This window comes from Rhineura floridana, chromosome 3 (genome assembly GCF_030035675.1).
Source record: "Rhineura floridana isolate rRhiFlo1 chromosome 3, rRhiFlo1.hap2, whole genome shotgun sequence".
NCBI lineage: Eukaryota > Metazoa > Chordata > Lepidosauria > Squamata > Rhineuridae > Rhineura > Rhineura floridana.
The window spans coordinates 220,339,315-220,355,043 of NC_084482.1; the positions used below are offsets into that span (position 1 = coordinate 220,339,315).

Genomic DNA, 15,729 nt, shown 5'->3' on the forward strand with positions numbered 1-15,729 from the left:
AAGGTCTTCAATAGGCACCACAAAGAAAAAAAGAGAGACAATACCTGTCTGATATGTAACAGGAGGAAGTTCAAAAAAGTAGATGCCACCACACAAAAGGCCATGTTTCTATATCATGCAGAGTGGACTTCCAAATGAGATGGTATGTGTAAGAGGCCATCTTCTGCAGACTTCAGTGATTGGCTGCGTACATGTGAGAATCTTTTAAGCATCCTGGCCCCAACCTATATAGGACTTTAATCTATGTAGCCTGCAAGATGGCAAGTACGGCTCACATTGAAGTTGTTGCCATACTCCATGCATTTGAATGGTTTCTCCTGTGTGTGATCTGTGGTGTAATGCAAGGCTACTGCATACACTGAAGCTCTTTCCACACTCCATGCAATTAAAAAAATGAGGTTACGCTACTGCTCTGACTGAAGCACTTTCCACACTCTCTGCATTTAAATGGTTTCTCGCCTGTGTGGGTTCTTTCATGTGATGTAAGGTGACCATTCTGCCTGAAGCTCTTGCCACACTCCCTGCATTTAAAAGTTTTCTCTCCTGTGTGGGTTCTGTGATGTAATTTAAGGCTACTGCTTTGACTAAAGCTCTTTCCACATTCCCTGCATTTAAATGGTTTCTCCCCTGTGTGGGTTCTGTGATGTAATACAAGGCTACAGCTTATATGGTAACTGTTTCCACACACAATGCATTGAAATGGTTTCTCCCCTGTGTGGGTTCTTTGATGTGAAGTAAGTTTACATCTCCGACTGAAGCTCTTTACACACTCCACACATTTAAATGGTTTCTCCCCTCTGTCAGTTCTTTGATGTGAAGTAAGTTTAGACCTCCGACTGAAGCTCTTTACACACTCCCAGCACTGAAATGGTTTCTCCCCTGTGTGGGTTCTTTGATGTGAAGTAAGTTTACACCTCCGACTGAAGGTCTTTCCACTCCCAGCATTGAAATGGTTTCTCCCCTGTGTGGGTTCTTTGATGTGAAGTAAGCTGTCTATTTTGACTGAAGCGCTTTCCACACTCCCTGCATTTAAATGGTTTCTCCCCTGTGTGGGTTCTTTCATGTATTGTAAGGTCATGATTCTGACTGAAGCGCTTTCCACACTCCCTGCATTTAAATGGTTTCTCTCCTGTGTGGGTTCTTTCATGTGAAGTAAGCTGACCATTTTGATTGAAGCACTTTCCACACTCCCTGCATTTAAATGGTTTGTCTCCTGTGTGGGTTCTGTGATGCCTCGTAAGATTAGTGCTTACACTGAAGCGCTTTCCACACTCCATGCATTTAAATGGTTTCTCTCCAATGTTTGTTCTTTGATTAAAAATATGAAAAGTAGAGGATTTCTTGTTCCCATTCTTTGCCTGATTTCTTTCAAACTTTTTTGGTCCCCCGTGATTTTCAAACATCTCTTTTTGACTCTCACACTTGGTTATTACCAGTGGCACCATCTGCAGTTCCCTACAATTCTCATTCTTCTCCCTGTCACCTGGTGAGGGAGAAGAGGGTGAAAAAAACTCATTGGAATTTTAAGGCAAAAAGAAAGCATTTCATCACAGATCAAGTCCAATTATCTGCTTCTCTATTTTTGCATCTCCATAATTCTCCCCTTTTTATTTTTACATGGCCAAATGAAACCAAGGTTAGCTGAATATTCTAGAGTCTCACAAGCAACATAAATTCGTTTCAGGTCCATATCACACTTGATATCACTAAGCCCAGATTTATCTGGATTTTCCTCCTACTGCCATACAACTGGCAGAGAGCCAGTGTGGTGTAGTGATTAAGGTGTTGGACTATGACCTGGGATACCAGGGTTCAAATGCCCACACAGCCATGAAGCTCACTGGGTGACCTTGGGCCAGTCACTGCCTTTCAGCCTCATTGGAAGGCAATGATAAACCCCTTCTGAATACTGCTTACCATGAAAACCCCATTCATAGGGTTGCCATAAGTCAGGATTGACTTGAAGGCAGTCATCATTTTGTTCCCGTTATAACCTTCCCCAAGATATTTTCCAGATTCATACCAACTGATCTCTCCCCTTCAGCAAAGCCCTGGACAATTGGATCTTATTCTTCTAGCCAAGAGATGAAGCCCAGTTTTGACATTTCTTTCAAAGATACAGATAAGCTAGTTAATTCTGAACTGAAATTATTCTCCCTTCTCCAAAACCAAGACAGATCTTAGATCTCCTGGAGATGAATAGCACAGGGGCATGTAGATACAAATGTCACTTGTGGACAGGAAACCGTACATAAATCTCAACTCAGTGGCAGTGTGGACACCAATCCAGCCATCTTAATTTGGTGGATTGCTCAGCAGATAGAAAAGAAACTTCAACCTGGAGAGGTTGAACAGCCCTGTTGGATCAGACCACAGGCCTATCTAGTCCAGCATCCTCACAGTGCCCATGTAGATGCATATGGGAAGTCTACAGGGCGGACATAAAGGTGCCACCCACCGATATGACATCAGATGTGCAGCAGGTAAAAGTGTTACTTGATTCACTCTATTATGCAGAATTATAGCTTATTTGCAGTATTTGTACATTTCAATAAATAGACGACTTTGTATACAGATTCCACGTTCAGCCCTGACGAAGGCCAAGTTCTATGTGGCCGAAATGCGTTGGGCTTATTTTTTCAATAAATTCCAACGGAATTTTATCACCTGCGTTCCTTTTCTTCCAGCATCTTGGGGCTTCTCCCCTCCCTTCCTTCACCCTCAGGTAAAAGAACCACCAGGACCTTGAAGTGGGCTGCCAATTGCTCCTTTGCTGGACTGGGGCACACTTGCACCCGTCAGTCAGCTGATGAGCGGTTGGAGGGGGCTTTGCTCAAGGAAGGGGAAGCTGTTTCCAATGAATAGAAATAATTTCTCCCTCCCAGGGCTGCTCTGTGAAGCAGCCCCATTCAGCTCCTGAAGTTGAAAGAAGCAGTGTGGGGTGCCAAGCCAAGGGCTCAGCTTGGCTGTGGGTGCCTGTTCCCTTTGGGAAGCCGCTGCATTTGGAAGGATCAGCTTTGCAAGGGAGTTCTCTGGCAGGCAGCCCGTCCTTCCGAAAGGCACCTTTTTTCCCTCCCCTCCCTCCTTAATTAAAGGAGGGGAAAGGCTGCTTCAGAGAGCACTTTGCGGCTTTAAGACAGACACAGTGCTCCCAATGGGGCAACAGTTGCATTCAGGTCCTGTTTGCTTGCTACCCATAGGCATGCTGCACTAGAGGGGCCATTGGCCTGATCCACCAGGCTCTTCTTCTGTTCTTAAAGCCATCTAAGATGTCCTCCAGGAGAACTCGCACCCTGATGGGTTAATTAATCTCCCAGGAATGATATTACACAGGAACTGAACAATCCTGCAATTCCCAAACCAAAAAGGCCCTCACAAAGCAGCTGAACATCTACCTGTTGATGTCGCCTCTTCTTTGGGATCCTGGATAAAGGGATCTTCTCTTTCTTCCCAACACAAAAGGAGGTCCGATTCTTTGAAGGAAATAAAGAAGGCTAGTTACTTTTGACCAGAAAATATTCAGCCATTAGAAACAGAGATGTTTATAGATAAGAAAGGGTATAATTGTGATCTGATAAGAACAGAGTCATGTGGACCAAGCAGGGTCAGTCTGGCACTTGTGAACATGTGTCTACTGGGCATGAAGCTCATCTTGAAATGCCTGTTGGGTGACACTGCAGAATCTAGAAAACCCAGCAACAGTGGATGCCAATTCACAGCATCATGAAAAAAAATGACATTGACTGCTTTCACGTTGATTCCGACTTATGGTGACCCTATGAATAGGGTTTTCATGGTAAGAGGTGTTCAGAGGTGGTTTACCATTGCCTTCCCCTGAGTCTGGATGCTTCTTAGTCTGGTGTCTCAGCTTTCACCATTCCGCCTTGGGTGACCTTGCTAGGAGTCTAGCGTCTTGACGGCATTGCTCTCAGCTTCTTCAACACTCTCAAACCCCCTCACCACATTAAGGTGTGCATCCTAGAGGAGGTGGATTGGATTGGACTGCGTTCAAGTTGATTCCGACTTATGGCGACCCTATGAATAGGGTTTTCATGGTAATCGGTATTCAGAGGGGGTTTATCATTGCCTTCCTCTGAGCCTGAGAGGGAGTGACTGGCCCAAGGTCACCCAGTGAGCTTCATGGCTGTGTGGGGATTCGAACCCTGGTCTCCCAGGTCATAGTCCAACACTTTAACCACTACGTCACGCTGGCTCTCTCATAGGCTGCCTATATTTATAGAAATTGGTCATCTCAAATTCTTCATAATTGATTTATATAAAATTGTGTGGGGAAAATGTCATGCAAATAATACAAGCCAAAGTGAGAGTAAAAAGAGAAGCCGCCACTTAAAGAGTCTTTTTTCCTTTGAGTTCTGTTTACAGTAGTTCCAAAATAAATGTATCCCGTAAAATATCAACATTTTATAAGGAGTCTGGGCGTTCAGCCAACGATCGTGTCTATGTATGGCTGAAGGGATGAGTCAGGAGAACTTTTTAGAATACAACATCAAGGTCCAGGGTTAGGATGAGAATTCAAATAGAAGTTAAAAGATACAAATAAGAGTACAGCAGTAATATGAGCATCCACTGACAAAGTTTCGATAGATACAAACAAAAGATATAAAAGACAGACAGCCTTAGGGATTTTTATCAGTTGTCCCTGACACTCTACTCACAACCAAGGTGAGATTACTTATTTACAGATGGAAATGCAATGTGACATATGTTATCCTTTGAAATGTAACATGTGCAGGTGCTGTGTAAGACCTACGTTCTGAAATATGGCTATCGTAAATTAGATGTATAGTAAATTAGATGTGTTAATTATAAATAGACACTGATAAAGATTTCCCTTGTTGATCGTCCATTAGATATTCCTATACCTAAAAAGATTCTTAGGCAGGATCTCCGGCCACTTGGTTCACTTGGCCAGACCTAACTGCTGGAAAATACTGTTGGAAGCTCAAGTGACTACAAAGTTTGTCATATAAGTTAGCTGGCAGACAGCAGAGCCAGAATCCTCAATCCTGTGCATTCACAGATTGAAATGGTTTGAAGCCAACAGTAACCTGAACAGTGACTGCTGCGAGGTGGAACCACGCCACGCCGGGAGAACTAAGGATGTGGCAACCCTCTGAGATTGGGTGAAGTTGGAAGTTTCCCTGAGTTGGAGACAAGGGCAGAAGGTGCTGCTGGGTGGGAAACGCAGGAGGAGAAGGAGCCCAGGTGGGAGCTGAGAAAGTCAGCATCGGGAAGAGGGAGCACAGTGGGGAAGACACCCACACTGGAAGCACCTGTGGGAATGGGAGCACTTTAGCTCTGTTATCCTGAACACTTTACTTTTTACACACATATGCATATATTATATATATCACACAGCACAGAAGCACACACCGATCTTGCTGCTGCTGCTGCTGCGGGAGGGAAGAGAGGATGATGAGGTGCAATATTGGGCATTGTTGGTTTCTATTGTGAGTTGGTTATTTTCTTGCATTTTTTTACAGCTCTGCCATTAGTTGATATTTACTTATTCATTTTTATGTAAGTGAATAACATGTCACCTTTTTGTACAGGCCACGGGACAGTTTACAATAAAGAACAAGTAGATAAGAATATATAAACATCCCAAAAAACTCCCACAGTCCATCAAAACACACAATAAAACACTGAATGACAACTACACCAGGTTTCTGTTGCGCGCAGTAGCCGAGGGTGGGAAGGCAGGGAGGGGGCGTGGCAGTCATCCATCGAGAGTCCTTGGTTTTTGCCAGGCCTCCTCTCCATAGGACTCAATTTGTTGATTGTATGTACTGGAGGTTGGGCCCAAAGGGCAGTTTGGAGATCCTGCTAGTGTACCGCCCACCCCGCTGCACGGCAGACTCCCTGGCCGAGGTGCTGGAGGTGGTCTCGGCTGTACAGGCATTGTCCCCAGACTTGATAGTGCTGGGTGACTTCAACGTGCATGCCGAGACCACTCTCACTGGAGCCCCTCGGGATTTCCTGGAAACCATGACTTCCTGGGAACTGCACCTTAGTAGTACTGGGCCCACCCATGTAGCCTCGACCTTGTGTTTCTCCTGGGAGAGGAGAGAAGTTCTCTGAAGTTGGGAGTGGCTTATTCCACCCCTGTGTCATGGTCAGATCACTACCTGGTAAACATAGACTTCTTGATGCCTCACACCCTCCGCAGGGGGAAAGGACCTATTAGAATGGTCCGCCCCAGGCGCCTGATGGATCCGAATGGATTCCTGACTGCGCTAGGGGAATTGGAACCTGCTGAAGGTCGCCCGGTCGAAACCCTGGTGAGGGAGTGGAATGATGCGATCACCAGGGCATTAGACTGCGTGGCTCCGAAACGTCCTCTCCCCCTGAATAGAACTCAGTTAGCACCGTGGTATACACCACGGTTGCGTACTCTGAGACAGGAGGTGAGATGACTAGAGCGCCGGTGGCGGAAATCCTGCTCCAAAGGTGTCCGGACACAGGTTAGAGCAGCAGTAGCTGCCTACCAAGTGGCAATAAAGGCAGGAAATAAGGCTTTCTTTGCTGCCTCTATTGCGTCTGCGCTATTTGGTTCAAATTGCAATAGAAGCAAAGAGGCCTGATGGAAAAAAGGTACCCTAAGGAGTACAATCAGTCGTCTCAGCTGAGATTACATTGCAAGTCGCATGCACAGGACATGACCTTCTGCAATGCAATCTTTATCAGGTGCCCCTCAGTGGAAGAGCAAATTCTTTGAATGCAAAGACAATCATGCTAGCTGGAGAGTGCCTAAGACCATCTGTCTTCAGAAAAGATCATCCTGCCAGGGTCATGAAGTGCTATGAACTGCAGAACTATAGTAACAAAGGCTGGTCAGGAGAGACACCTCCCTCAGCTAACCAACATGGGAATTTACTTTGAAACCTTTTCCAAAAAGTGGATAAAATTGAGCTTTTGGTCCCACTCTTGGTTCCAGTTTGTGCAATTTGCATTTGCTGCTCCAAATCTGCTTGAAATCTCTCTTAGCCCCAGATGTGAACCGGGGTCTGACTCTGACACCCTCCCCTGCTTTTCCTTCCCTTCCTCAGTTTCCTGTCTTCTCTGGACCCTTTCCTGCTGGAGCAAAGGTCCCCTTTCAAGGGCGCTACTGCAATTCCTGCTTTCCTAGGATCCCTACTAGCTGAGGGAACAGCCCTTGTTCCAGCTGCCAAAAGCCTTTCTTGGGGGCCCTCTTGCCTGCTGCCTTTGCTGATTTCTTGCCTGACTAACCTGGAAGTTTCCACATCCTCCAGTTCTACTTCTTCAGGATTTCCCACCGTGGTTGAGAAAGGTATCTCTTGCTCCTTATACTTTCCTCCAGAGATCTGTTCCCTACAAACTGAGGCCTCCACATCTGCTTCCTCTTCCTATCTTTGCATATTAGTGTGAGGAGGGGTGTGCAAGTGTGTGTGTGTGTGAGAGAGAGAGACTGAGGCTGAGACTGTGTTTTGGAAGCCGCCTTCTGGTCCTCCCTCTCTAGCTGCACATGACTGGGCCACATGGCGAGTCCAGAGAGAAACAGCAGGTTGAGCCATCTCATCCCCCCTCCATCTCCTCTTATGCCTTGTGCGCTTGCTCAGTCTTGCACGTTGTGCATTAGTTTAATTGTGGTTATAAGTATTTAGCTAATTCCCTCAAGCCAAAGAAATGTTACGGATATTGTTGCTGACTTAACCTCACTGTCATAATAGATATGTTTTGTGGCTGAGCAATTCTCCACTGAATTGTTAAATGTGTGTATGCATCTTCAATAAATATCCCCATTTTTAAGACCTGTGTGAGTGTAATGGGTGAATCTGCCACGAAGCGCTGCTCCCATTGTCTAAAGATCCTAATTCAGAAGACTCCTAGCACATGTGTCTGTGCACATAGGTCTACGGAGGAGGCTTGCTAACAGCGGTCTTGCAGGTATTTACATCTCAGGCTGTTTAGGCATTTAAATGCCAAAGTAAGCATTGTGAATTGGGCTCAGAAAACAACTGGCAACCAGTGTTGCACTTTTAATATAGGCATAATAGCCTCACAACTTGCATTCTGCACCAGTTTCAACTTCCAGACCACCTTCAAGGGCAGCCTCATGTGCAACACATTACAGTAGTCCAATACAGAGATTGACAAAGCATGGGTAGCCATGAACAGGCCATCCTACTCACAACCTGATGCAAGCACAGCGGTGCCCACCTTGATTCTCCAAACTGCCATTGCCACTTCTTCCTGCTTCAAAGACAAAATCTGACCTTTGGGCAAAGGAAGGAAGACAGAGGAGGCAGGAGGTGCTCCCGGGAGCATCTCTTCCCACTGGGAGTTCAGAGTATAAGTCACAGAGTGTCAATTATCTGCTGGGGATGCAGGAAAAGATGCTCTCCTGGGGTTTGGGAGCTCCTGCCCTCTCCTTCTCCTGCTGCAAGGTAAGATTTTTCATCATGGGGCAGCGGAAGGCGGCAGGGAGGGGCACTTTTTGCATCGAATGATCAAAAAGCCCCAAGAACAGAGGAAGTTGCATTCTACCAGATCAGAGAATTGGTCCATCTAGTCCAGCCTGCTTACAGCAACTAGCTGTGGATGTCAGGCAGAGAAAGACCTTTCCCAGCACCTCCTACTGGATCCTTTCATCCCTCTTGGAGCTGCCAGGGAGTGAGCCTAGGACCTTCTACATGCAAAGCAGCTGTTCTCCCTCTGAGCTGCAGTCCCTCCCCAGATATCCCAGGCCCAGGCCCCCATTTCCATGACAGCATCCCTGCAGTGGAAGGTTAAATAGCACAGGTACTAAATCCATACCTTCAACATTCATCAGTCAAGGGGGAAAAGTGCCCTTACCGAGAGAGGCCACCGTCTCATAATTCTCCTCCATGACTTCCCTGTGCAGAGCTCTTTGGCCGGGATCCAGCAGGGCCCATTCCTCCTCCGTGAAATACACGGCCACCTCCTCAAAGGTCACCTGGAAGGTCAACAGATCCTGGAAAAAGAAGAAGAGGCAGTTTCTCCAACATGCACCATTTGCCCAGCCTAAAACTTGAATAGCTTTTAAAGACGAATGGACGAATCCATGGAGAATGAGGACATCAGTGGCTACGAGCCACAATTGCAATGCATTGCCTCCACTCCCAGAGGCAGTATGCTGGGAATTGCAACAGAGCAGCACATTGGCAGCTACACACTTATTAATACTGGACTAATTCAGTGAAGCCTTAGCAGTGGGGCATGCTGGGATGACTACCTTCTTGACCCCGTCTTGTTTCATGACATAAGTTTAATCCCAGAAACAGCTTGACTCTGGTTTCACACCATTGGACCTGTCCCACTCTCTTTTTCTTTGCATTTCTTTAGTATAGTTACTTTTTATTTAGCTTTCGTGGGGGTGAGTATTTCTGGATTTTAGACTGCTCAATAATAAATAATAATAATAAATTTAATTTATGTGTCGCCTATCTGGCCAGTGGCCACTCTAGGCGACGTACATACAATAAATATAGCAGAATACAGTACAAAAATACAGTGAAATAATATAAATTATAACAGCAAACAATACATAATAGGAGGCATTTAAAACAGAAGAATATTAAGCCTCCCCAGAAGTCCTGAAAGCCTGCTGAAAACACCAGGTCTTTAAGGCCTTGTGGAACATATTCAGGGAAGAGATGTGCCGAAGATCTTGTGGGAGGGAGTTCCAGAGGGTGGGGGCCGCCACTGAAAAGGCCCTCTCTCTAGTGCCCGCCAACCTAGCTGCTTTCGTTGGCGGGACTGAGAGAAGGCCTTGTGTGGCCGATCTTGTCAGGTGGCATGATTGGTGGCGTTGTAGGTGCTCCTTTAGATAAACTGGGCCGAGACCGTGTAGGGATTTAAAGGTTAATACCAACACCTTGAATTGGGCCCAGAAAACAACTGGAAGCCAGTGTAGATCGAACAACACTGGCGTGATGTGGTCCCGGCGACGACTGTTTGTGAGTAATCGAGCCGCTGCATTTTGAATAAGTTGTAGTTTCCGAACCGTTTTCAAGGGTAGCCCCACGTAGAGCGCATTACAGTAATCTAATCGAGAGGTGACCAGGGCATGTACTACCAGTGGGAGCTGATGAACAGGAAGGTAGGGTTGCAGCCTACGTATAAGGTGCTCAGACACAATCACAGGGTGGAGCCTGATTGCTCTCAAAAACGATCCCATCTCTCTAACAGTGTATTTTAACAGTCACGTGTGTACACGCTAGTTCTACCAGACACAAGTGGGGAGAGTGTTCTTGTGTTCAGGTCCTCCTTGCAGGCTTCCCACAGGTGTCTGTAGTGAAAGCAGGGAGTTCCACTCCTCCTACTTTTACTGTCCCAGGAATCAATCCCCAGCCTCGGGCAATTGATCCTAGCAAACCTGGTCTGCTAAGGTTGTGTATGCTTACACCAACCCTGCACGGTAGTACTGCCACCACCCTTCTATTGGTTAACTACACTGGGGTGAAGGGAACCCCAGAGCCCACTGAACATCTGAGCCTCTCAGGACCAGAGGCTAGATACCCTCCTGGCCCCTTCAGAGGTCTTAGACGAAAATGTTCCTCTTGTAAATGGTAGTATGGTCAAGCAGCCAGGACTGGAATTAGGAACTGAACCCCTTCTCTGGAATAAACACACATTGCTTTAAAATAAGTAAAGTTTATTAAAAAAGAAAAAATAAGAAAAGGGATAAAAGGGGTACAAAAGGTAAAAAGGTACATACAAACAATTTGGGAGCAGCAAATCAATTCCTAGGACCATACACCCAAAAGGGTAAGGTATAATACAAAACAATCTACAAAAGGTTCTTGGCACAAAATGAAAATAATAAAGCTAACTGCCTCAGCTCTACTTACAAGGCTTCAGCTCTTTCTGAAGTTAGCGTTCTTCCCCTCAGGGTCTGCCAGTCAGGTTGGATAATGGAGCCACCGCAGAGCATCACCATAAGCAAGGTGGTGCCCAGAAGTGGAACACAGCCCAGAGTCCGAGGCCTCCTCTTATGGAGAAAATCCCTGCCTCAGCTGAAAACAATCACCCAATTAACATTTTCATCACAGGAATGATGAAATGATGTTCCCACAGCACCTGGCGCCGTTCCTCTTGGTTTCCCTTAACAAGCCAAAGGAGTTTTATGGCCTTGGCGGAACCAGGCCCCTCTTACTGATAGAGAGGTGCCAAATTGCTGCAAGCTGATACAGCTGGGCTGTAAAATCACCAGGTCACCGAGATGGGAAAATATACAAAAAGTTTAACTGTTTGTTACCAGTGACCCAGGAAAATAATTAAGGGGATCAAGCTGGCATGACACGCCCCTTTTCGAGGAAGATGACATCAAAGGTTGAACACCTTTGATATCATCGCTGCTAGAAGACATCAAAAAAGAAAACTACCACAATAATTATAAAAATTTCAGGCATGAACATATCAAGATCAGTTACAAGTCAACAGGACCATCATCAGTCATCTAAATGGTACATGCGAGATAGAGCATCAGCTGCTTTGTCATTTTTCCCAGCTACATAATCTATGGAATAATCAAAATCTTGTAATAACAAAGCCCACCTCAATAGTTTTTGATTCGAATCCTTCATTCTGGACAACCAGCACAGGGGAGAGTGATCTGTTTGCAAATGGAAGTGACGTCCCCAAAGGTACGGCCTTAATTTCTCCAGGGCCCAAACTATGGCAAGACACTCCTTCTCAATCGTCGCTAGATGGCGCTCTCGCTCTATTAGCTTTTTACTCAGATAGGCTACAGGGTGGAGTTCTCCATCCGTATCCTTCTGTAAGAGTACAGCACCCAGACCAAAATTACTAGCATCAGTCTGTACCACAAAGGGTTTGGCAAAATCTGGGGCTTTTAAAACAGGATAATTTATTAATGCGGTTTTCAAAGCCTCAAAGGCCCGTTGGCAATCCGACGACCACACCACTCGTGCTGGTTTGCATTTCTTACACAAATTAGTCAAAGGAGTTGCAAGGCTACTAAAGTGAGGAGTAAACCGCCGATAGTAACCAGCAAGCCCCAGGAATGACTGAACTTGTTTCTTGGTCTGGGGTATTGGCCAATTAGAGATTGCTTCAATTTTGGCATCCAAAGGTTTCAAACAGCCACTACCCACCCTATGGCCTAAATAGGAAACCTCTCCCAACCCGAATTGGCACTTCTGGGCTTTAATAGTAAGTCCTGCATCCTGCAGCCTTTGAAATACAGTTCTTAGATGTCTCACATGTGATTCCCAGTCCACACTATACACCGCGATATCATCAAGATATGCACAGGCGTAATCTCCTAGACCATTTAGGACAGAATTTATTAATCTCATGAACATACCAGGAGCATTCCTAAGTCCAAAACTCATCATTTTAAATTGATACAAGCCCATATGAGTGACAAAAGCAGACTTCAAGACAGCATCTTCATCTAAGGGTACTTGCCAGTAACCCTTAGTTAAGTCCAAGGTGGTGATGAACTTAGCAGCCCCCAACCTTTCAATCAGATGGTCCATCCTGGGTAAAGGGTATGGATCCACTTGGGTTATTGAATTTAATTTCCTGTAATCCACACAAAAACGAATTTCATTAACATCTTTCTTGGCTACCAGCACAATGGGGGAAGACCAGGGGCTAAAAGAAGGTTCAATAACCCCTAAGTCTAACATGGTTTGAATTTCTTTTTCCACCACTTTGGCATGTGGTCCAGTTACCCTATAAGGAGAGGACTGCATTGGTGGATGATCGCCTGTCAGAATGGAATGTTTTGCCAAATGTGTTTTTCCTGGCTTACTAGAAAACAAAGATTGAAAATCTACCAAAACCTGGCGTAGTTGTATACGTTGTTCGTACGCCAAGTTGTCAGGCAGAAAAGCCTCATCAATGCCCCCTTCTTGTTGACTTTCTGCCACTAGGTCCACAAATCCTTCTTCCTGCTCTTTCACCTTAGTACAGGCCAAGACCAGCTTTGCCCTAGACCAAAATTGCTTAAGGGTGTTAATATGGTAAACCCGTGGTTTCTTATTTGAATTAGGATATGCCAATAAGTAATTGGTATCACTTAATTGTGCCTTAACAAGCATAGGCCCAGTCCAGGCCACTGACAATTTAGACCCTTGTTGAGGTTTTAACACCAGAACCTCAGAGCCAACTGCAAAACGACGTGCCTTAGTATAAGAATCATAATAAGCCTTTTGCTGTTGCTGGGCTTCTGCTAAATTCTCATGAGCAGTCTCTAATGCATTTTTTAGGGTCTCACGCAGGTTTTGCAAATACGTGGTTACTGGTACAGAAGAAAATTCCATCTTCCCCTCCCAATCTGCCTTTAATAAAGACAGGGGACCTGCAATATCTCTCCCAAATACCAACTGATTTGGAGAGTATTTTAAACTGGCTTGGGGAGTATCTCTATAGGCAAACATGAGAAACGGCAATGCCACATCCCAGTTGCCTGAATGTTTTAAAGCATGAGCCTTTAGCATTTTCCCCAAGCATAAATTCATACGTTCACAAAGTCCATTGGATTCATGATGTCCAGGCACAGACGTCACATGTTCTATCCCAGCAATCTCCCATAACTTTTTAGTTAGTTTAGCTACAAAACCTGGGCCTTGATCCGACAAAATAACTTTCGGGCATCCCACCGAGAAAAAATTTCTAATAGAGCCTTTGAAATAGCCGTGACAGTAATGCTACTTAAAGCTACTGCTTCAGCAAATCGGGTTGCATAATCTATGTAAATCAAAATAAATTTCTTCCCACTGGAAGTCACATTCAGTGGACCAAGAATATCCACTGCGACTCTGGCAAATGGTTCTGCTATGATCTCAGAAACTTGCATAGGCATTTTGGGGTGATCACGAGCATGTCCTACTAACTGACATGTCAAACAGCTTTTACAAAAATCTTGCACCCCTTTTGCAATCTGGGGCCAATAAAAGCAACGAGTTACTCGTGCTAAAGTCCTTTTTATTCCTAAATGGCCCCCACTAATAGCATCATGAGCCAATTGCAACACTTCCAGCCTATGCGCTGATGGTACTACCAGTTGTTTAACAGGCTTCCAATCCACAGAAGCACCCTGCGGCACATGCTCTCTGTATAACAACCCATTTTTCCAATAGAATCTTACTGTCACAGATTTAGACAGTTCCAAGGGAGCATTTACTGCTGCCTCCCTACATTTTTGCAAACTCTCATCTTGTAAAAGAGCTTCCCTGAACGCCTTAGAACGAACAGAATCTAATGTCAACTCTTCCAGACTTTCCTCAGGAGATGCAATATCAGCCCTATTCCCAACTCTGTTTGGCAGCGGCTGGTTTAGATCACAGACTTCTTGTGTCACAGCACCATCTAGTGGCAAAATTTCAATATCAGGTTCTTGTTCTAATTTCTTAACTGCACTTCGAGTTAAAACATTCACATTCACATCCCCAGTCTTCTGATTATGTAAGTAATGTACGTAGGCAATATCATTTCCCAACAGGAAATCAAAAAATTGGTCAGAATAATCATGAATTAACACTCTATGTTTTCCCGACCAGTTTTTGTATGAAATCCAGACATCAGCCACATCACAAAGTTTATTAGACATCCCATAGACATGTACTGATGCTTTAACCCCTGGTAAGATTAACTCAGGCGGAATTAAATGGCGAGATAGGCTAGAAGCCTCACTTCCCGAATCACGGAATGCAGTTAACTTAACATAATTCACAAAAATAGTCTCTTTAAACATTTTGTTGGACCAAGCAACTTGGCCAGGCAAACAGGAATAGTTAGCGTTGTCTGCAGGGAGTCGTCCATTCTCTCCCTTCCCATTCTGGAGTAGTTCCTGGGTTGGCTTCCTCTTTCCACCCCCCTTCTTTTCTCCCGGTTGAATAACACTCACCGCAGGAGTCTTTTCGCCTCCTCTCCTTTGGGTGACGGGGCTATTCTCAGCGCTAGGAGCCGAAAATTCCCAGTCATTTTCGGAATTAGAAGCAGAAGACGACCAACGGGAAATTTCTGGAGATGACCGCCCTCCTGGTTCTTCATGATCACGGGCTCTCTGCACCACAGCTACTTTAGTTCCTTTGTTGTTGCCCATACTCTGCTTTTTAATCAATTGGGAACACTGGTCCTTTCTGTGCCCCGGTTGCTTACATAAAAAGCATAAATTCTCCAAAACTGCTTTACTCTGTTGGTAAACGGGCGGACGCACAGGAATAGCAGCAGAAACAGAACCCTCCCCTCTGTCCTCAGGCTTGGCTATAGATGGCCACGTCTTTTTCTTCCATTCACTTCCTCCTCCCGCTTGTTGGTTCCCTTTGAAATTGCCCGACTTTTTAACATATACCTTAGGCAATTCCTCTTTGTCCTGAAAGGAATCCAGTTCATCAGCATAATGACCTGCTTCCTGCAAGCTTTTTGGCTTTTTGCCTCGCACAGCCGCGGCAAGCTCTTTTGGCAGCATTTTGTAAAATTTCTCCAGAGTATACACTGTCCTTAACTGCTCAAAAGTATTAGCTTTTGCAGCTGCAATCCACAAGTCCATAGCTTGAGCAGTACGAGCACTTAATGCTGAAAACGTCTCTTTTGATTTTTTTGTCAAAGTCTCAAACTTTTGGTAACACGCCCTAGTGGATAGCGCAAACTGTGCTGTTGCCAATTTTACAAAATTTTCATAGTCATCAGCTAGCTCTCTCGGGAGTTTACACATTAGACTTCTCAACTCTCCCTTTCCTTGAGTGCGTA

At 45.2% G+C, this 15,729-nt stretch overlaps 1 protein-coding gene across 1 annotated transcript; it reads right to left on the minus strand.

Annotated features, from left to right (window-relative positions):
• Window positions 1-571: 571 nt before the first annotated feature.
• LOC133379013 (gastrula zinc finger protein XlCGF49.1-like) lies at window positions 572-14,961 on the minus strand (the record flags this gene model as incomplete). Its single annotated transcript, XM_061613625.1, has 4 exons — window positions 14,885-14,961; window positions 12,836-12,966; window positions 991-1,483; window positions 572-656 (listed from the first exon to the last, which is right to left on the minus strand). Coding segments are annotated over exons 1-4 (786 nt in total), but the record flags the coding sequence as incomplete, so codon positions are not given.
• Between the last annotated feature and the right edge of the window lie 768 nt (window positions 14,962-15,729).